At 34.5% G+C, this 22,472-nt stretch overlaps 1 protein-coding gene across 20 annotated transcripts in view; it reads left to right on the top strand.

The window, feature by feature from the left end:
• The window catches only part of PSD3 (pleckstrin and Sec7 domain containing 3), a 577,475-nt gene that overhangs the window by 263,976 nt on the left and 291,027 nt on the right, over window positions 1-22,472 (top strand). For all 20 annotated transcript variants that reach the window (XM_072763297.1, XM_072763299.1, XM_072763306.1 and 17 more), the window contains one exon: window positions 18,116-18,205. In XM_072763297.1, coding sequence (XP_072619398.1) covers window positions 18,116-18,205 — 90 coding nt within the window. The remainder of the gene's footprint in view (window positions 1-18,115; window positions 18,206-22,472) is intronic.

Genomic DNA, 22,472 nt, shown 5'->3' with positions numbered 1-22,472 from the left:
TGTTCTTTTTTTTATTTAAAGATTTTATTTATTTATTCGTGAGAGACACACAGAGAGAGGCAGAGACATAGGCAGAGGGAGAAGCTGGCTCTCTGTGGGGAGCCCGATGCGGGACTTGATCCCAGGACCCCAGGATCATGACATGAGCCCAAGGCAGATGCTCAACTGCTGAGCCATCCAGGTGTCCCTTTCCAGTTTTCTTTTAGATCAGGGCTCAGAAGGGTACCTAGCTGGCTCAGTTGGTGGAGCATGTGGGTATAGAAATGACTTAAAATTAAAATCTCAAAATAAAAAAAGAATCAGGAGTCAGCAAAGTATGAACCATAGGCAAAATCCAGCTAACAGTCTATTTTTGTAAGTAAAGTTTTGTGGAACACAATCGCATCCATTTCTTTACATCTTCACACTAAAATGACAGTGTTGAGTAGTTGTAACAAGGACCTCATGGGCTGTGAAGCCTAAAATATTTCCTATCTGGTTCTTTCCACAAATTTACAGAACTTTTCTCTTCTACATCCCCTATCCTTAGTCCTTGAAACCTTCTCTGTCTCCCAACCCTAGTAATGTTGAGGATGATCCTTTTACTTGCACTCTGAATGAGAACATGTTAAAAACATCCGAGTTCAGTTTTTCAGAAATGATACATTTATCAAAGAATTTCTCTCTAAAAGGGATTTAATATATCTTTAAAAGAAAACAAATGGAATAAACAGCTTTTTATTTTGTATTATAAGAGAACTTATTTGAAAATAGCAATATAGGGGCACCTGGGTGGCTCAGCAGTTGAGCATCTGCCTTCAGCTTAGGGCATGATCCTGGGGTCCTGGGATCGAGTCCCACATCAGGCTCCCTGCAGGGAGCTTGCTTCTCCCTCTGCCTATGTCTCTGCCTCTCTCTCTCTCTCTCTGTCTCTCACAATCAATAAGTAAAATATTTTTTTAAAAAAATAGCAATATAATCATTTTGGAGGAAAGCCTTAAATTTTTCTGGGGTATATGAACCTCCAGCCCTGGGTTTTTCTTCTTTTTGCTTAATATTTTCTCTCATTAAGGATGCTGCCTTAATTGGCAAATATTAAAATTTTGGGCCTGCCTTATTTTGGGACTTCAAATAAAATTCTTACTTTTTGTTGGTTTTCCATTCTGTATGTTAAATTTTAGGTTTGATTAAAGATGCCTCTTGGTTTTAAAGTTAATTATCTAGAGATTCATGTTCATTGAACATCTCAGATTATATTGGAAATGTTGCGTTGACTTCAATAACAATTTCTGTGGCTCTCAGTGTATCAGGAGGCTTTTTCACATCTCTATGCTTTATTCGTTTAATGGAAAGGAATCCAGAATATAAAAAGTTACTACAAAATTGCTGCCTTGGCATGTAATTGGCCAGCATTTGTTTCAGAGCAAGCCTACTTTTTTCCAAAGTTATTAATCAATTTGGGAAGAAAATAGAACCATGTCATTGTGTGAGTTTCTCTGTGATAGCTATATATGATTGAGATACAAAATCAGTGATTACAGATAGCTTTGTTCAGTGGACAGTATTTGAATAACAGTATTTCAAAATAATTGATACAATTTGCTAGAACAAGAAGGTATCATGTGAAGGAGTGTTTCTCGACAAAGAAATGAAGACAAAGACTTTACTTCATTTTACTTTTAATCCATGATAAAAATGGTATAAAGGGCAGCCCCAGTGGCGCAGCAGTTTAGCGCCGCCTGCAGCCCGGGGTGTGATCCTGGGGATCCGGGATCGAGTCCCACGTCGGGCTCCCTGCATGGAGCCTGCTTCTCCCTCTGCCTGCGTTTCTGCCTCTCGTTCTCTCTGAATAAATACATAAATATTTTAAAAAAAGAATATTAAAAAAAAATAATAAATACAATTTAAAAAATGGTATAAAAACTCAGGGAACGTTTAAACATAGATGTTAGTAAGGCACAAATGGACTAATGAGAACGTTTGCCTTTCCTCCTAGGCCTTACCTAGAAATAACAGGGAGTCAGAGGAGGAGAATAAATAGCAGATGTAAATAGCCTCAACTAATGAAATATTCAGTAAGTTGTTGGGCATCTTGGACTAATAGAAAGCCATTTATCTTGGTTATTTTCTTGCATTAGTCAGACAAATTGAGGCACCTGGTGTTGGGTTGATTATACAAATTCTTCCTTACTATGGAGCACCCAGAATGTATGAATTGTTTTTGTTGGTTTGAATTCACATATCCATTTTCCCTCTAATTGCTCTTTTCCTAATTGTTATTTCAAAATACAGATGAGTCAGAATGGTATCTTTAAACTAAGGTAGTCTGTGAAAGTATACAAAAAGTGAAACACTTAAGTAAGTAATAAAATAAATCTGACTTTAGAACGCAGTATGATTTTATAAACCAAAATAACGCCAGAGACTTTACCATTGTTTTTAAATGTTATAAAACATAACAATTGTTAATTAAACAATGAAAGTTTTATTTATACCATATAATAGAAATTTATGGTGCCCTAAAGAAGCTTTTTTGACTTAGTGATCTTTAAACATATTCTCATGAATCTTTCAAAAGAATTTTGAACAAAAAATAGTATCCTTCCATTTTAAAGATGTCCTCTAAATTTTTTTTGTTATAAGCTTAAATAATTAAAAAATAATTTTTGATGTGGAGAGTATTGACATTAACAAATATTGTTTTGGGCGGCCCTGGTGGTCCAGCGGTTTAGCGCCGCCTGCAGCCCAGGCGTGATCCTGGAGACCTGGGATCGAGTCCCACGTTGGGCTCCCTGCATGGAGCCTGCTTCTCCCTCTGCCTGTGTCTCTGCCTCTCTCTCTCTCTCATGAATAAATAAATAAAATCTTTAAAAAAATAGTGTTTTGTTAGAGTCTAAAGGTTATACTGAGGGAATAGTACTTCTAAATGACAGCAAGTACTTCTGAGTATCTGTTCCTTCAAAGAACAATGAGAAGACTTGCAAAAATTGGTCAAAAATCAGTGTTCTCAGAACTTTGGAGATTAACAAAGGCTTACAAACAATCCAAAGAATGTTTATTGAAGAAAACAAAAAACAACTGAATATCCATAAGAACAGTAAAATTTGTGGTGTTTTCACTTGCAAGATTATCATTCCCCTCTCCCCAGCTCCACAGTAGTCTTGAAAACCAGTGGTCTCTGACAGTCAGTAAAAAGTGTCTGTAAAAACCGGAAGTTTAGCATTCACTGGAATGGGCAGTTAGGAGCTCCCTCAAAAGCCCCATTCCCAGGGAATTGTCATTATTTGAATTGTCTGGAAGCTCCCTGGAAAATCCTGACTTGCAGAGCTTATTTATCTACTGTCTCCTGGAGCATTGAAGGTGTTTCTTAACACACACAGAACCTGATGCAAAAGCATTTAAGGAAATCTCTATCCAATAATAAGCTGGCTGCTGAGCTCACTGAGACTTCAGAGGTCAACGTTGTTCCTGAACAGCAAAGATTTAGTTCAGGAAAAGCCACTAAAAAAAGCAATACAGTAACAGCAAACAGGTGGGAAGGGGAAGGAATCTGATTTATAGATTTGCCACATTATTTAAAATCTTTAGTTTTCAACAAATAACTATGAGACTAGCAAAGAAATAAGAAAGTATGGGTCATACACAGTAAAAGAAAGAAGTCCATAGAAACTGTCCTCAACGAAAGCCAGGCTTTGGGATTAAAAATATTCAACTATGTGCTGTCTAAAAGGGACACTTTTTAGATTTAGAAACAAATAGGTTGAAAGTTAAAGAATGAGAAGAGTAGTACCATGTAAACAGTAATGGGCAGGAAGCTGTTTTTATGTTAACATCAACAAAATATACTTTAAGACCAGAATTACTAGAAACAAAGGCATTTTGTAGTGATGAAAAGGTTAATGTACCAAGAGGTTACAACAGGTGTAAGTGTAGGTACTTAGTAAATAGCCCTGTAATAAATGGATAAACAACCTACAAGTGGAAGGTAGATAATACACCCAAAATCAAAGCACCATAATATACAAAGCAAATACTGACAGAACTAAAAGGAGCAATAAGCGGCAGTACTGTAATAGCCTTTAATGCCCACTCTCATGAATGGATAGATCACTTAGAGAATCAATAAGGAAACAATATATTTGAACAATACTATAGACCCAGTGGACCTAGGAGACATCCATCCATCCAACAGCAATAGAATACATATTAAAGTGCACATGTTGCATTATCTAGGATAAATCATGTTAGGCTGAAAAACAAGTCCTAAAAAATAGAAGATTATAAAAATTATATCAAGTACCTTTTCTGACCACAAAGTTCAGAAAATGAGAATAGAAATCAATAACAGGAGGAAAACAGGAAAATTCACAAATATATGGAAATTAAGTCAGTGTATCAAAGAAGAAATCAAAAAGGAAATGAAAAAGTATCTTGAAACAATTAAAAATGGAAATACAACATACTAAAACTTACGGGATGTAGCATAAACAGTTCCAAGAGGAAACTATAGCTACAAAAGGAAACTATAAAACATATATACTAAAACTAAACTAAAAACTATAAAAGCTATAAAAGGAAACTATAGCTAGAAAAAACAAAGATCTCAAACAACCTAATCTTATACCTCAACAAACTAAAAGCCCAATGTTAGCCAAAGAAAAGAAATAATAAAGATAAGATTAGAACTAAATGGAATAGAAAATGGAAAGCAATAGAAAAGATTAAGAAACTGAATTGGAAAAAAAGGAAAGAAAGAAAGAAAGAAGAAAGAAAGAAAGAAAGAAAGAAAGAAAGAAAGAAAGAAAGAAAGAAAGAAAGAAAGAAAGAAAGAAGAAAGAAAGAAAGAAAGAAAGAGAAAGAAAGAAAAGAAACTGAATTGGTTCTTTGAAACGATAACGATAACAAAACTGACAAACTTTTAGGTTAGACTAACCAAGAAAAAAGAGAAGACATTAAACAGACACTACAGAAATCCAAAGAATTATGGAAAACTACTAATTAATGATTATACTCCAGTTTATTAGAGTAAATGGATAAATTTCTAGAAACACACAGCCCGTCAAGATTGTTTGAAACAGAAGACCTGAACAGACCCATTGTGAGTAAGGAGAGTGATTCCGTATTAGAAACAAGCCTCACAAGCCAGTACCAGATGATTTTGCTGATGAATTCAAACATTTAAAGAAGGATTAATGCCAGTCTTTATCAAATTCTTCCAAAAAAATTCAAGAAGAGGAGAGGACCCTTCCAAACCATTTATAAGAACAGCATTACCCTGTTACAAACAGCAGATAAGGTCACCATTAGAAAAGATAATTACAGGCCACTAATGAAGACAGATGCACAAATTCTTGAAGTACTAGCAAACCATATTTAAAAGCACATTGATAAAGAACATACACTGTGATAAAGTGGGATTTGTTCCCAAGAGGCAAGGATATTTCAACATACACAGATCAATAAATATGATATATTACATAATAAAATGAAATAAGTTATATGATCATCCTAATAGTTGCAAAAAAAGTATTTAGCAAAACTTAATAAATATCCTTTGATGATAAAAACTCTCAATACATTGGATATGGAAGTGTACCTCAACAAAGACCATACCACTGCTAACATTGTACTCCATGGTGAAATGTTGAAAGTTTTTCATCTAAGAATGAGGCAAGGGTTTCCATTCTCACTATATCTATTCAACTTAGTAATGCAAATCCTAGCCATAGCAATCAAGGAAAAGAAAAGAATCCAAATTGGAAAGAAGTAAAATCATCTGTTTGCAAGTGATATGATCTTAAATATAGAAAACTAAAGACTACACACAGACAAATGATAGAACTAATAAAGGAATTCAGTAAACATTGAAGATAAAAAGTCAATATACAAAAGTCTTTTGGTTTTCTATAACTAATGACAGAGTATCTGAAAAAGAAAACAATCCCAGTCACAATATTATCAAAAACAATGAAATACCTAGGAATAAAAGGTGGTGAAAGATCTGTACACTCAAAACTAGAAGACACTAAGGAAAGAAATTGAAGACACAAATAGACATCCCATTCATGATTGGAATAATTAATATTGTTAAAATGTTCATAGTACTCAAAGTCATCTATAGATTCAATGCAAGCCCTATCAAAATTTCAATGGCAATTTTTACAATAAAGGAAAAACAGCCCTAAAATTTGTATAGTATCACAAAAAAACCCCAAAGAGCCAAAGCAGTTTCGAGGAAGAACAAAGCCAGATATATCACATTTCTGGATTTCAAACTATACTACAAATTTACAGTAATTAAAACAGTATGGAAGTGGCATAAAATAGACACACAGACCAATGGAACAGATTTGAGAGCCCAGAAATGAATTCCACATACACAATCAGCGTATGTGTTGATTTTATATATATGTATGTATATATATATATACACACACACATATATAATTATATATAATGATTATGTATTATATGTTATATGTATACATTATATGTATATAAACATTTGCTTTTGTTTATTTTTTAAGATTTTATTTATTCATGAGAAACAGAGAGAGAGGCAGAGACACAGGCAGAGGGAGAAGCAGGCTCCATGCAGGGAGCCCAACGTGGGACTCGATCCCGGGTCTCCAGGATCACGCCCTGGGCTGAAGGTGGCTCTAAACTGCTGAGCCACCCAGGCTGCCCAATGTTTTTCTTTTAAAGAGAGAAAGAGAATGAACAAAGGTGGAGGAAGGCCAAAGGGAGGGGGAGGGAATCTTAGCCAACTCCACGGTGAGTGCAGAGCCTGACATGGGGCTTGATCTCACAACCCTAAGATCATGACCTGAACTGATATCAAGAGTTAGACACTTAAGCTAATGAACCACCCAGGTTTCCTATAATCAACTCATATTTGGCAGGGGAGCCAAAAATACTCTATGGGGTAATAATTGTCTCTCCAATAAATGGGGTTGGGAAAACTGGTTATCGACATGCCAAAGAATGAAACTGGACCCCTATATTACACCACTCACAAAATTAACTCAGAACGGAGTAGATTTATACATAAGGCCAAAAACATTGGAAGAAAGCTCCTTGACATTGGTTTTGGAAATTATTGTTTTTAATCTGACACGAAAGCAATAGCAACAGAAGTAAAAATAGGTAAGTGGGATTACATCAAACTGAAAAGTTTGCATAGCAAAGGAAACCGTCAATAAAATGAAAAGGCAGCCTATAGAATGAGAGGAAATATTTGTATATCATGTATCTGATAGATTAATATCCAAAAAGTATAAGGAACTCTTACAACTCAATAGCAAGAAAAAAATTAAAATTGGGAAAGGAACTGAAGTTTTCCAAGGAAGATCAATACACATGGTCAGCAGGTACGTGAAAGATGCTCACCATCACTTATCAGGAAATGCAAATCAAAACCCCAATGAAATATTATCTCACACCTGTTAAAATGGCTGTTATCAAAAAGACAAGAGGTAACAAGTGCTGGTGATGATTTGGAGAAAAGGGAACTCTTGTGCATTGTTGGTAGATGTGTAAGTTGGTACCTCTTGTCACTTCTGTGTACCGTATTGAAGATTTTAACTGGAGTAATTAGGTAAGGATAAAAACATCAATATCAGAAAGGAATAAGTAAAATTAACTCTGCAGTAATCTTGTATATAGAAAATCTTAAGGAATCTACAAAAAAACCCTTTAAAAATCTCAAAAACAAGTTCAGCAAGGATGCAGAATGAAAGTGGAATATACAAAGATCAATTATATTTCTACATATCAGTAATGAACAATATGAAAATGAAATTCATTTACAGTAGCATTAGAAATACATAAGAATAAACTGAAAATAAGATTAATATATTGATGTTGAAAATTATAAAACGTTCAAAGAAATCAAATGGAAGGTTATCCGTGGTCATCCTATAGGGATTGGAACACAATGTTCAATTGTCATACTCTCTAAAATGATCTTTTTTTTTTTCCTCTAAAATGATCTTAAAAGTACAATCAGTGTAAAAATCCCAGTTGGCTTTCTTTTTTCAGCAGGGGGGGGGGGGGGGGAGGGGGGCAGAAATTGATAAGTGAATCCTGAAGTTCATGTAGAAATGCCAAAAAAAACCCCTAGAGCCCAGAAATAACTGGGAGGACTTACACTTTTTGATTCTAAAACATACTACAAAACATTGCTAAAAGAGGAGACAAATAAGTAGAAAGACCTCCCATGTTTATGAATTGGAAGACAATATCGTTAAGATGTTCATACCACCCAAAGTGATCTGTGGATTCAACAATTTGTATCAAAATCCCAATGGCATATTTTACAGAAATAGAAAAAACCTTAAAATTCATATGGATTCGGAGGTACTGTGGATAGCCCAAATGACTTTGAAAAAAAACTGAAAGACCCACACTTCCTGATTCCAAAATATGGGTGTACGGCTACAGTAATCATGAGTGTGGTACTGACATAAAGATTAGCAAATACATCAGTGGAATAGAATTTACAGTGCAAAGATAAATCCTTCCATATTTAGTTTATGGTCTTCAACAAGAATGACAAAACCACTCAATGGAAAGTACAGTCTCTTCAAATGGTGTTGGGGATAAATGATATCAAGACAGAAAAATGAAGTTGGACCTTTATACCATATAAAAAATTAACTCAAAATGGATGAACAGTTTAAATATAAGAGCTAAAAGTATAAAACTCCTAGAAGAAAACATAGAAGAAAAACTTCATAACATTGGGCCTAGTAATGATTTCTTGGCTATGATACCCAAAGCACAGGCAGCAGAAGCAAAAATAGACAAACAGGGTTATAATAGACTTAACTTTTGTGCGTGAAAGGACACAACAGAGTTAAATGGATGGGAGAAAACATTTGCAAATTCTGTATGTGGTGAGGAGTTAATATCCTGTATATGTACCAAAACTGTAATAAAAAATGAAGCATGAACATTAAAAAGACAAAAGTGGTAAAATTAACTAAAATTACAATATAGGTGATGGAAGCATTGAATAAAAGTATGTAGAAAGTGTCATCAAAATATTAAAATGTGGATGAAGAAAGTAAAAGAGGTAAAGCTTTGGAATATGTTTAAAATTAAGTTTATAGCAGCATTATCTACAGTAGCCAAATTATAGAAACAGCCCAAGTGTCCATCGATTGATGAATAGATAAAAAAGAATGAAACCTTGCCATTTACAACAACATGATGGAACTAGAAAGTATTATGCCAAGCAAAATAAGTCAGAAAAAGAGGAATACCATATGATTTCACTCATATGTATAATTTAAGAAATGAAAAAAGCAAAAGGGAAAAAGGCAAACCAAGAAACAGACTCTTAATTATAGAGAACAAAAACTGATGGTTACCAGAAGAGAGGTGGTGGGGGTATGGGTAAAATAGGTGATGGGGATTAAGGAATGCACTTGCTGTGATGAACACTGGATGTTGTATGGGAATATTGAATCACTATATTGTACACTTGAAACTAATAGTACACTGTATGTTAACTAACTGGAATTTATATAAAAACTTTAAAATTTGCTACCAAGTTAATACAGGATGCTGTTTACATAGGATATTTTATGTGAGCCTCACAGTAACCACAAAGAAAGAAACTTAAAATAGACAAAAATGAGAAATGAATCTAAATAAAATTTGAAAGAAAGCCATCAAGCCTCAAGGGAAGAGAGAAAGAGAAGAAAGGAATAGAGTGGAATTATAACACAGCCAGAAAACAGTGAACAAGATGGCAATAAGTATATGCTTATTGATAATTACTTTAAATGTAAATGGACTAATTTCACCAGTGAGAAGACATGGAGTAGCTGAATGGGTAAGAAAACAAGAGTCAATATAGATGTTTCCTATAGGAGCCTCACTCCAGAAGTAAGGACACACACAGGAAGTGAAGGGATGGATAAAGATATTCCATGGAAATGGATATGAAATGAAAGCTGGAGTAGATAAACTTGTATCAGACAGAGTACACTTTAAAAGACTGTAGTAAAAGACAGAAAGGTATTGTGCAATCTTAAAGGGGTCAATACAATAGGAAGATAGAATACTTATGAATAAATATGCCCACAACACAGAAGCAGCAAGATATAAAAAGCAAATATTACCAGACCTAAAGAGAGAAACTAAAAGCAGTACAATAACAGTAGTAGTGTTTCATAAATTGACAGACCATTCAGGCAAAAAGATCAAGAAGGAAACATCAGGCTTACGTGCCACATTAGACCCAGATGTATTTAATAACTATATACAGAACATTCCATCCAGAAGCAGCAGAATACACAAACTTCTCAAGTGCACATGGAATGTTCTCCAGGATAGATCACATTTTGAGTCATAAAACAAGTCTTAGTAATTGAAGAAAATAAATCATATCAAACATTTTTTCCAATCATAATGATATGAAACTAGAAATTACAAGAAGATAATGAGTAAAAAACAACTCACAGAAACTTGGAGATTAGATAATAAGGCACTGAAAAACGAGGGTGAATCAAAACAGAAAGAAAAAACATCTAAAGAAACATGAAACGAATGTGACATATAAAAATTTATGGGATGCACAGTCCCAAATCTGCAGCACACAACAAAAGTGGTTCTAGGAAGTTCATAGCAATATAGGCCTACCTCAAGAAAAACAAGGAAAAACTCAGTCTAACTTTATACCTAAAAGAACTAGAGATAGAAGAGCAAAGCCCAAAATTGATAGAAAGAAGATCATAAAGATCAGAGAGGAGATAGAGACCAAAAAGAAAAGAAAATCCGTGAAACTAAGAACTAGTTCTTTGAAAACAGAAACAAAATCAAACTTTAAGCTAGACTGACCAAGAAAAAAAGGTAGAGGACTCAAATAAATAAAATAAGACATGAAAGAGAAGTTGCAACTGATATCACAAAAATACAAAGGATCATAAGAGCTACAATGAACAATTGTATGCTAACAAGGTAGACAACCTAGAAGAAATGGATAAATTTGTAGAAACATACAATCTTCCAAGACTGAAAATGAAGAAATATAAATGTTAATAGACTTTTGCCAGGAAGTAGATTACAACAATAGTCAGAAGCCTCTTAACAAATGAAAGTTCAGGATCAGATGGCTTCATTGGAAAATTCTATCAAACATTAAGAAGATTTAATATTCTTCTCAAATTCTTCCAGAAAATTGGAGAGGAAGGAACCTTTCCCAACACATTTTACGAGGCCAGCATTATTCTGATACCAAACCCAGGCAAGGACAACCAAAAAAGGAAAATTATAGTCCAGTATCCTTGGTGAACATAGAAGCAAAAATCTTCAACAAATTATTAGTAAGCTGATCCAGTAATATGCAAAAAGATCATACACCATCATCAGGTGGCATTTATTTTAGGGTTGCAAGGACAGTTCAACATCTGCAAATCAATCAACATGATCTATTAACAAAATGTATGATAAAAATCATATGATCATCTCAGTAGACACCAAAAAAAGCATTTGATAAAATTGAATATTCATTTATGAGAAAAACTAAAAGTGGATATAGAGGGAACATGCCTAAACATAATAAGTATCACAATCCCAGAGCTAGCATCTTACAGCTGAAAACTTCCTCTGGGAACAGGAATAAGACAGCATTGCCCACCCCTACCACTTTTATTCAACATAGTATTGGAAATCCTAGCTATAGCAGTGAGACAAGAAAAAGAAATAAAAGGCACCCAAATCAGAAAGGCAGAAGTCAGATTTTTCACAGATGACATGGTATTACATATAGAAAACCCTGAAAAATCCACCAAAAAACTGTTCAGTTAGAATTGATAAATGAGTTCAATAAAGTTGCAGGCCATAAAATCAATACATAGAAATCCATGACACAAATAAATGGAAAGATATTCCATGCTCATGGATTGGACGAATTACTATTGTTAAAATATCCATACTACCCAAAATAATCTACAGACTCAATACCAATCAAAATCTTAATGGCATACTTCACAGAACTTAAAACTTTCAAGTTTTGTAAAATTTATATGAAACCACAAAATATTCTGAATAGCCAAAATGATCATGAGAAAGAACAAAGCTGTAGATATCATGCTACTTGACTTCAAACCATAATACAAAGCTGTAATAATTAAAAAGTATGTCGTTAATATAAAAATACTCATAGATCAGCAGAATGAAATGAGAGCCCCAAAATAAATCCATACATGGACAATTAAACTACAAAAAAGAAACCAAGAACATACAATGGAGAAAGGATAGTCTCTTCAAAAAGAGTGCGGGGAAAACTGAACAGCCACATCCAAGATAATGAAACTACACACACTATCTTATACCATACACAATAATTTACTCAAAATGAATTAAAGACGAATATAAGACCTGTAACCATAAAATTTGTAGAAGAAAACATAGACAGGAAACTCCTGGACATCAATCGTAGTGATGTCTTTTTGAATCTGACACCCAAGATGAGAAACAGAAGCAAAAATGAATAAAAATGGGGCTATATGAAACTAAAAAGCTTCTGAAAAGGAAAACCATCATCAGAACAAAAAGGCAATCTACTGAATGCGAGAATATATTTGTGAACCATATATCCAATAAGGGGTAATATCCAAAATATGTAAGGGACTCAACAAAAACCAAATAACCTCATTAAAGAATGGACAGACAATATGAATAGACATTTCTCCAGAGAAGACATACAGTTGGGCAAAAGTTCAGCATCACTAATTATTGGAAATGCAAATCAAAACCACAGTGAAATATCACGTTACACCTGTTAGAATGGCTATTATTGAAAAGACAAGAAGTAAGTGTCTGATGGGGTATAGGAGAAAGGGAACCCTCATACACCGTTAGGATTGTAAAGTGGTGTAGCCACTATGGAAAACATTATAAACATTATGGAAATTCCTCAAGAAATTAAGAATAGAGCTACCATATGACCCAGTTATTCTACTTCTGTACATACTTTTGAAGAATACAAAAACACTGAAAAAGATGCATGCCCCCCTTTTCTCATAGACCAGATCTGGAAACAGGCTAAGTGTCCATCAATAGACGAATCGAAAAAGAAGATGTGATATATAATGCAATATTAGCCATAAAAAGAATGAAATCTTGCCATTTGAAATAACATGGATGGACCTTGAGTATATTATCCTAAGCAAAATAAGTCAGATGGGGAAAGACAAATATACTGCGTGATTTCCCTCATATATGGAAAGTAAGAAAATAAATGAACAAACAAAACAAACTCGTAGTTAGAGAAAACAGAGTAGTGAGTGGTTACCTAAGTGTAAGGGAACTGGGGAGTGGATAAAATAGAGCATGGTGATGGTGGTAACTGTATGCTGATAGATGGTAACTCAGCTTGTGGTGATGATCATTTGGTAGTGTGTGCAGATGTCGTTATATATGAAGCTGTACACTTGAAAAATATACATACATTTATACATACATACATGTACATATATATACATACAAGAAAGTTTTCTGTGATTCCACTTACATAAAATATCTAAAGCAGTAAATCCAGAGAAACAGAAAGAAAGTAGAATGATTGTTACCAGAGGCTCAGGAGATGGGGAAAGGGGAGTTGTCTTTTAATGGGTATAGAGTTTAAGATTTGCAAGGCGCAAAAGTTCTAGAAGTTTGTTTTACAACCATATGAATATACTTAACACTACTGCAATATACACTTAAGTATGCTTAAGATGGTCAATTTTTTTTTTTGCTGTGTATTTTTTAGCCTTAGTAAAGTGCAAAGGCAAAAACAACTTACAACAAAGGTACAAGAATCAACACCGTATTTTTTTAAACTTTTTTTTTCTTTAATTTATTTATGATAGTCACAGAGAGAGAGAGAGAGAGAGAGGGGCAGAGACACAGGCAGAGGGAGAAGCAGGCTCCATGCACCGGGAGCCCGACGTGGGATTCGATTCCGGGTCTCCAGGATCGCGCCCTGGGCCAAAGGCAGGCGCTAAACCACTGCACCACCCAGGGATCCCTCAACACCGTATTAAACTGGCATCCAGTCATATGTCTAGGTCAATACAATAGAATTGAGAATTTATAAGTATACCCCTTATATTTACAGTCAGTTAAAGTTCAACAAGGATGCCAAGATTGTTCAGTGCGAGAAAGAACAGCCTTTTCAACAAATGGTGCTGGGACAAGTGGATAGCCACATGGAAAAGAATGAACTCAGATTTGTATTTCCTACCCTGTACAAAAATTATTGCAATGTGGATTAAATACCTAAATATAAAAACTAACCATATAACATTTTTAGAAAATATAGGAGTAAATCTTTCTGACTTTGGATTAGGCAATAATTTGTTACGTTTGACAATAAAAACACAAGCAGCAAAAGAAAAAAAACACATAAGTTGGATTTCATCAAGATGAAAACTTTTTGTGCTGCAAACAGTACTATCAAGAAAAACTACAGAATGGGAGAAAACATTTTCAAAGTATATATCTGATAAGGAGTTTTGTATCCAGAATATATAAATAACTCCTACAACTCAACAATAAAAGGCAAATGACTCAAGAAAAGGGCAAAGGATTTGAGTAGGCATTCCTTCAAAGAATATATACAAATGGGGTAGCCCTGGTGACTCAGCGGTTTAGTGCCACCTTTGGCCCAGGTTGTGATCCTGGAGACCCGGGATCGAGTCCCACGTCGGGTTCCCAGCATGGAGCCTGCTTCTCCCTCTGCCTGTGTCTCTGCATCTCTCTCTCTCTCTCTGTGCCTCTCATGAATAAATAAAATCTTTTTTTTTTTAAATAGAATATATACAAATGGCCAATATGTGCATGAAAGGGCACTGAACATCATTAGTCATTAGGGAATTGCAAATTAGAACCACAAGATGGGAATTCATATCTATGAGACATGGCTAAAATAAAAAGGACATAAATGTTGGTATGGATGTTGAGAAATTGAAACTCACACCTCTAGTAGGGTGTAAACTGGTGTGGTCTGTTTAGAAAAAATTCTGACAGTTCCTCAAATGATTAAACATAGAGTTACTGTACGACCTAGCAAACCCACTTGTGCGTTATATATATAGGAGGAATGAAAACATATGTCTATACAAAAACTTTACAAAAATATTTATAGCAACATTATTCATAATAACCAAAATGTGAGACTAGTCCAAGAAGCCATCAATTCTGAATGGATAATTTGGTATATTCACACAATGGAATGTCATTTGGCAATAAAATACTGATACATGCTGAAATATAGATGTGACTTTAAAAGAATATGGTAGATGAAAGAAGCCAGTCAAAAAAGGCCACATTTTTTATGATTCCATTAATTTAGATGCAAATCCATGGGAATAAAAAGATTAGTGGTTGTTAGGAGATCGGTACTGAGGATGGGAGTAGAAATATGAGACTGCTAATGGATATGGGGTGTCTTTTAGGGTGATGTAAATGTTCTGAATATAGATAGTAATGATGGCTGCACAACTCTATTCATATATTAAGAATTACTGAATTAAGAATTCTAGGGGCACCTAGGTGGCTTAGTCAGTTGAGTAGTGGACTCTTGATTTCAGCTCAGGTCATGATCTCAGGGTTGTGAGATTGAGCCCCGAGGTGGGTTGCATGCTCAGTGCAGAGTCTGCTTGTCCCTCTCCCTCCCCATTTGCCCCAACCCTGCCACTTTCCCTCTTGCTCTCTCAAGCAAATAAATAAATAAATAAGTTACTGAATTGTATAACTCTAAAGAATAAATGTTATGTAGATTATATTTCAATAAAACTAGTATTTGTAAAAAATTATAGTGAGTGGACACTCCATCATATAAAAAAATCAACTATTTTATTTCACTTTTTTTTTCTCCTAATAGTCATAATTGTCTACTTTTTTATAGTTTTTTTTTTCTCATGTAATATGTTTTTATACTTGGGAGTCCTTTATTGATTATTATTCATTACTTATTTGAAACAAAAACTGTATAAACTGAAATGAGAGTTTTGATATCTCACGAGTATAATACTACAATGGTTTAAATATCAATCATTCAAGAAATTTTTGTTATGAACAATACAAAATTGTTACAAAGGATAATGTTACAAATATTCGAATTCACCAGATCACATGTTAAAGAAAATTTTGATTTTTAAACGTTGGTTAAATCATGTCCTCTTTTGATTTTGAGAATTGGAAACTGACTGGCTTGGGAAGGAATTTATTATGTAGTCCTTATTTTCATTTTCTCAGGTCTTCATAACTTAACCAGAAAGACCTTGTCAAGTCATATCAAAATGACTTAATAGTCATTGTTACTTTTTACCTTGAGGTACCTTTTTTGATCTGATACACTTGATAAGGATTTGGAAGGTTGAAATAATTTTGCTTTTCAATATAATGTTGAAATACTATGTTTTATTAAAGTTTCTGTGCTTTAAATAAATTTTCATCAGAACCTAGGGCTGCAGGTTTAACTTACTTAAATTATGGGAAGTATCTACCAAATAATTGGCAAAGCCAGTTTTCATTATTAAAGTATTCATCCAATCTTTCATGCCCTCTTCGCTGATGGAAGAGGCAAGGTTTTTAACAAAATTATTTAGCACTTTGACTACAATTAATTAGATGAGATTGGTTGGATGATTTGTTTCATGTTATAAAGCAGAAGAGCAGTTTTGAGAGGAGGAGTGGGAAGTGCTTACTTTTAAGGCATGTAGATGTATATGTTACCAGGCAGATCTGTATTTTTGAAGTTAAGGTTTTGTATACATACCCTCTTAAAACTACCCATGGCTTTGCATCCTTTTTAAAGCCTTAACATTTTTCCTCAACTTGAAAATTAATGTTCCACCCCACTCTTAGTCTTTTCTGAAAAAGCCTCACAGAACATACTTTTATTTGTATGCATATTGTATACAAGGATATTCCTATGTTGGTACACTTCATTTCGCTTGGACCACATTTTGCCAGTGATCCCATGCTGGTGCATGTGTGTTCTACATCTCTCTCCTGCAGTCATGACAGACTTCTGTTGATGTTCATATTGAACCTCTGAATCCTTCATGACTGGAAGCTCTTACTAGTTGACTGAAGCTGGCATAGGAGTTTTATTAGTTTTCTCAGTCTAACATATTTGTATGTTCTCTTTCTTTGTAGTTTAGATTTCCTAGTGTTTTTCATTTTGTTTATTTATGTAGTCTTTTTTTGGTTAAACTTGTTCTAAAATCAACTTGGAAATGTGTTTGGAGACAATTTTCCATGGGTCTCCTGCATTTAGGTACATTTTGTGAACAGAAGCTTTGGTTGCCTTTGTTCTGGTCTATTTTTTCAAAATTGTTTCTCTAGTGAGCAACTTTGGAAAATATAGTGACTTTAGAACAATAGATAGGTTTGCTTTTGTAGCCTTGGATGATAGGAGTTGGTTTCTTCCTTTAGAGCAAAAGCAATTGATAGACATGGTTACTGTCCATTAAAGATATTCAGATTTCCAAATTATAGGGCTCCTTTCCTTGTCACAACCCACTGTGTATGCATATCTGCTGGCCATGTTCAGATTCTGTGAGAATTGGGACCCAGGAAACTGGAACAAGAAAATGCTGGTATTTTGGCTACTCCTATTGCTGTAATAAATTCCTGTGCCTCTGACTCAGGAATCTTACTTCATCTGCCAACATGTGAGATTGTGGTAGACTGTGTTAGCTTGAAAGTGGGCTAAAATCTCAGATCCTTCACAGTTCTTGACGATGTGTAGGAACTCTGATAGCCATTTATTTGCTTATTTCATAAATGGCTATCAGAGTTTAGCTCAGAAATGTCATTTTATACATATTTTTCATTAAAATGACCTTATTTGTATATAAACATAGCATAGGCTTTTCAGCTGTTTTCTTAGGTTAAAATAAAGGTTTGGATAATTTGTTATTTATGTTTAATGACTTTTGAAAGCATAATGTTATCTGTTTCTCATGCATATAAGTTTATACTATATGTATGTGTGGATATATATGCACATATACAGGTCATGTGTATTTATTCATGTTTTGAAAAATCCAGTCTTGCTTTGCTTAATTATATGGTTTTAAGGATTCCGTGTATGTGTGTCATTAGAATGTATCATTTGCCTCTATTCCAGAATATTGGAAAGAAGATGACCTGCCAAGAGTTCATTGCAAACCTCCAAGGGGTAAATGAGGGTGGTGATTTCTCCAAGGATCTACTAAAAGTGAGCAATGAAATATTTGTTTTTAAAGATATGCTTATATTTATCTTTGCTGCTTATTTTTTAATCTAAAATAAACAGACCAAGGATCACTTAAGCATTTTGGTTTTGGTTTTTGGTTTTGTTGATGATATTTCTATTGGACCTCTAATGTGTCAGTCTGCAAGTACCCTTCAGTGAATAATGCTAAAAGTTCACACTGTGATTAATAATTAGTGATTCAAATAATGGGTAGTTTTTATTTTATTTGTAAACATACTGCCAGAACTTGAGAAAGATCACAAAGGTATATTTACTATGGAAACAAAAAAGCATTTACATACTATAATGGAAGCTGTATTCAGTTCCTAGTTACAGAGCCACTTAGGTTGTCTCTGGAAATCTGAGTAATGGTAGAACGTCTGAATTATTTGTAGTCAGCTTCATTATTGGTAACAATCAGCATGTTGTTCCCTATCAGATTATTTTCAAGGAGGCAACAAAAATCAGCTTTACAATTTATAACATTCTACAGCAGTATAATGAGATGATATTCATTTCTTAAAGTGAATACAAAATAGTGATTGATAATGGTTGTATTTTAGAAGTTCAGTATAAGATGTGTATGTTGACAATGTGAGCTTTAAAGATTTCTGTTTGATTCTAGCCTTTTTAAAATCTTTGTACATGTGTAGATTTCTTTGGCAATTCCTTTGAATTTTCTAAGGGTGACACGTGAATCATGGTATGATCTGGAAAAAGTACCAGTTGAAAATAAGTCCTTTATTATGTTTTATGATATTTTTTAAATCATATAAAATATAGAGAGTTCTGTATTTTGAAAGACACATGTATATGGAAAGTGAAAAAAGGCACAAGAATATGGTATTATGAGATTCTCTTTATTGACTTTAATTGCAGCTCATTAAAAAATTACACTATGGAAAAAGCAGGAAGAAAAGTAGCTTCAGGTTACTATATAAAGAAGGTATTTTTTAAGTTGTTTCTTTAAAGGACAAATGCTGCCATTGCTGAAGCTATGGTTCTGAGTGAGAAACGGTATTGGATTGTGACATAATAAATATATTCTTTATATCCATTGAAGATGTACTATAGACACATGTTAATAAGCCTTTTTTCAGCTTAGTGGTATTAACCTGGAAAATAATGCAGTCTTTCTAAGATAAGGATTGGTGAGGCTTTTACCAAGTTATGTCAGAAATGGAAATTGGCAGGAAAAATTTTCATAGTGAAGCTTTTAGATTCTATTGGTAGGCTTGTGGTAACCTGCATGACTGTGGATGAATTATTGGGCAGGTTTAGAGCATGTTTGATGAGCTGTCTGAAACCAAATGTAGTTAACATACAGTCCAGTGGCTGCCATTCACCTTGGGTAAACATGTGTTCTTTGATTGACTCTGCCAAGAATTTTCTGGATGATTGTTACAGTTGTCCATTGAGATCATGTTTATAAACCTCAGGGGGGAAAATATTTATTGAACTCTTTTATTTACTGTAGGAAGATGACAGTGAAATGACACTGAAAAATGACAGTGGTTTTTTGCATGGAAACTGTCAAGTAAAATACCGATTCCCTTTCATAGCAAAGACTCCAGCCACTCACCCACCTGAGATGGGGGAGTGTTCCATTTCAGTAAGAATCTGGATTTTACTGCAGATTCCATCTAGGAAAGGTTTTCTTCAAACCATTTTTGTTTCATTTCTCTTTCCCATGTGGCTGTTCTTTTTTCCTTTCCTGCCCTCTGGCTCTTCCCTCCTCCTCTTTTCCCTCCCTTACTCCTCTGGTTCTGTTTCTGTTTTTTCCTTTCTCTTGTGCTCTTCTTTTTGTCTTTCTTCTTTTTCCTCTTCTCTCTCTCAAACTCTCTCCCTCACTCTCTTTCTCAATGGCTGTTTCTTGATTCTCTTCGGGGATAAATTACTAGGTGGAATGTTGATTTGAACTATTGTGGGAAATGACACGTCACACAGATAAACACAAAACATTTGATATTACATTACAGATTCTGAGTAACCTAACCCCTCTCAGTCTTCTTCTACCCTCTCTCCAACTTGAAAATTGCAGGCATGTACAATCAGTTTATGAGGTGAGATGCCTAGAGTTACATGGATTAAACTGAGGCTTTCATTGCTACATATAGATCCTATTACTTTTAGGTTTCTTTTGGATCAAAAATAACATTTGGATCTGTGTCTATTCAGATTTCTTTGGACTGGTAGTAAAATTTCACTTAATGTCTATTGTCAGTGTGGTTGGGTCATAGGAAATACTTAGTGAAGGCCCTGTGCTTTCATTGGGTATTGTCACTTGGAGAACATGCTGGAACTAATTGGGCACCTTTCCTCACAAATCTAAGAAAGATGGGTGGTTCTTTTTCCCTTAAAATGAACAGTTATTCCATATTAAAATTAAAATATAAACTGATTCTACTTGTTCTCAACAGAAATGGTTATCAAAAAAGATAAACTTTAATGTATTTAAAAGTATGAAAGACGAGAAATTTATTTCAAGCCTTCACTTTGGAGACTTCAGTTATTTAATATTTTGCTTTAATTTTGCCTTAGACTTTGTGAAAGGGATAAATGCTACTTTGTGTTTTTTTAAATAATTTTCAGTTCCACTGCAGTGTCCGTTTTGACCTGATGACCTAAGAGATAAATGAGTGCTTTGTGCAAATAAGAATGTTTCTCCCACAAGTTGCTTTGAGTATACATTCTAGATGCCTATATTGTAAAGTAGAAATAGCTGAATACCAAAAAGACAACCAGTTATAGAATATTATTTAGGTTCTTTAAAGCTGTCATCTGGCTGGGAGGATGTGATGTTTGAGAGAGGCCTTTGAAACATAGGTACCATTGTAATAGTAGACTTATTTTGTTTTTTAGTTAGATTATTATTGTATTTCATTTCCCACCACCTTTCCCACCCATAAACATTAATGATCTCTGTCATAAGTAGCTTTCTCTATTATTTCACCAAACTAGGATAGCAATTCATTTAACGAAATATGCCAAACAATCTGGCGTGTTTTATGCCTTGCATAGGGACTGCCCATCGCACTACTTGAATGTGGTTTGTGCTTAAACATCCTGGAGGGACGATGTGGAAGAGAAGGGGGAAGGGAGGCTCTGCTTTGGGTTCTGGTAGACTTAATAAGACATTCCTAAGATTTTATAATAAGTAATAAAGCTCTTACATACACGAATAGAGAAGGATGAGAATGTAAATGTGGGCCAGCTCTGGGTTGGAGACTGAACTTTTTGAGAGACACTGTAGTGTGGTGATTATGACTGTGGACTTGGGAGCTATAATGACTGGGTTCTAATCCCAGCTCCCCTCTCTTATTAGTTTAGGGATTGTAAGCAAATTCACTGAAACTCTGTCTCTTGATTTCCTCATCTGCGAAATGGGTGATTTTATTAATACCCACCTCATCAGTTTTAATAATTGAATGAATTAACACATAAAGCCTTTAGAGTTCTAGCATGTAATAAATACTGTATGTGTTAGCTGTCATAGCTTTTTATTTTTAATATTATTTTATTCTTAACCTAGCTTGAAGTGGACTGGAAAGGGCCTGCATCCCTTTAGGGTTTGGATCTTAGGTGTTTTACAAGTACTAGGCCATGTGGGATTAGCATTAATTCACAAGACCTCTGTTACCCATCCGTTTTTAGCCTAAGCATACACATTCTCTTGGTCTTTTAAATGGACCATCTGTGACCTTGACCTTGAATATTTCCCCTTTCTGTGGTAAGATTTTTAACCCTTATCATTTATAGCTTCCTTTCTTTCCAGAGACTTGTTGATTCCAAAGAATGGCCATCAAAATTTTCTGCAGGATACATTTGTTCCTTAAAGTCTGTCTTATCATCGTGGAGGCACCTGAAAATGAACCTTGGTTAGCCATATGTTTTCCTTGCCTTTTTACCTTGTTAACAATAAGCGATTTCTCCTAGATCTTATCCCTCTTGCCACAGTTTTATATGTGATATTTGGTTTGGATCTTTGAAGTTGCAAGATTGGAGGTCCTGAGCTTTCTTACCTAGGACTATTTGGAGAAAATATAAGAGAGCAGTTGGACATCTAGCAACCTTTCTTTTTTCCCCCAGTATTTTTCACCACTTCAAATAATTCACATCTCCATTAATATCCCAGGATTATTTGGGATCATCAAAGGGGACTGGAATTAATTTCCAGTTAATTAATTGAATCCTCAAAGGTTCATCAGGATTCCAGGACCAGTTTAAGTTTGGTCTTAAACTGTTCTGT

The sequence above is a fragment of the Vulpes vulpes genome, chromosome 7 (assembly GCF_048418805.1).
Source record: "Vulpes vulpes isolate BD-2025 chromosome 7, VulVul3, whole genome shotgun sequence".
NCBI classification, from domain to species: domain Eukaryota; kingdom Metazoa; phylum Chordata; class Mammalia; order Carnivora; family Canidae; genus Vulpes; species Vulpes vulpes.
This window is presented reverse-complemented; position numbering and strand designations above follow the sequence as displayed.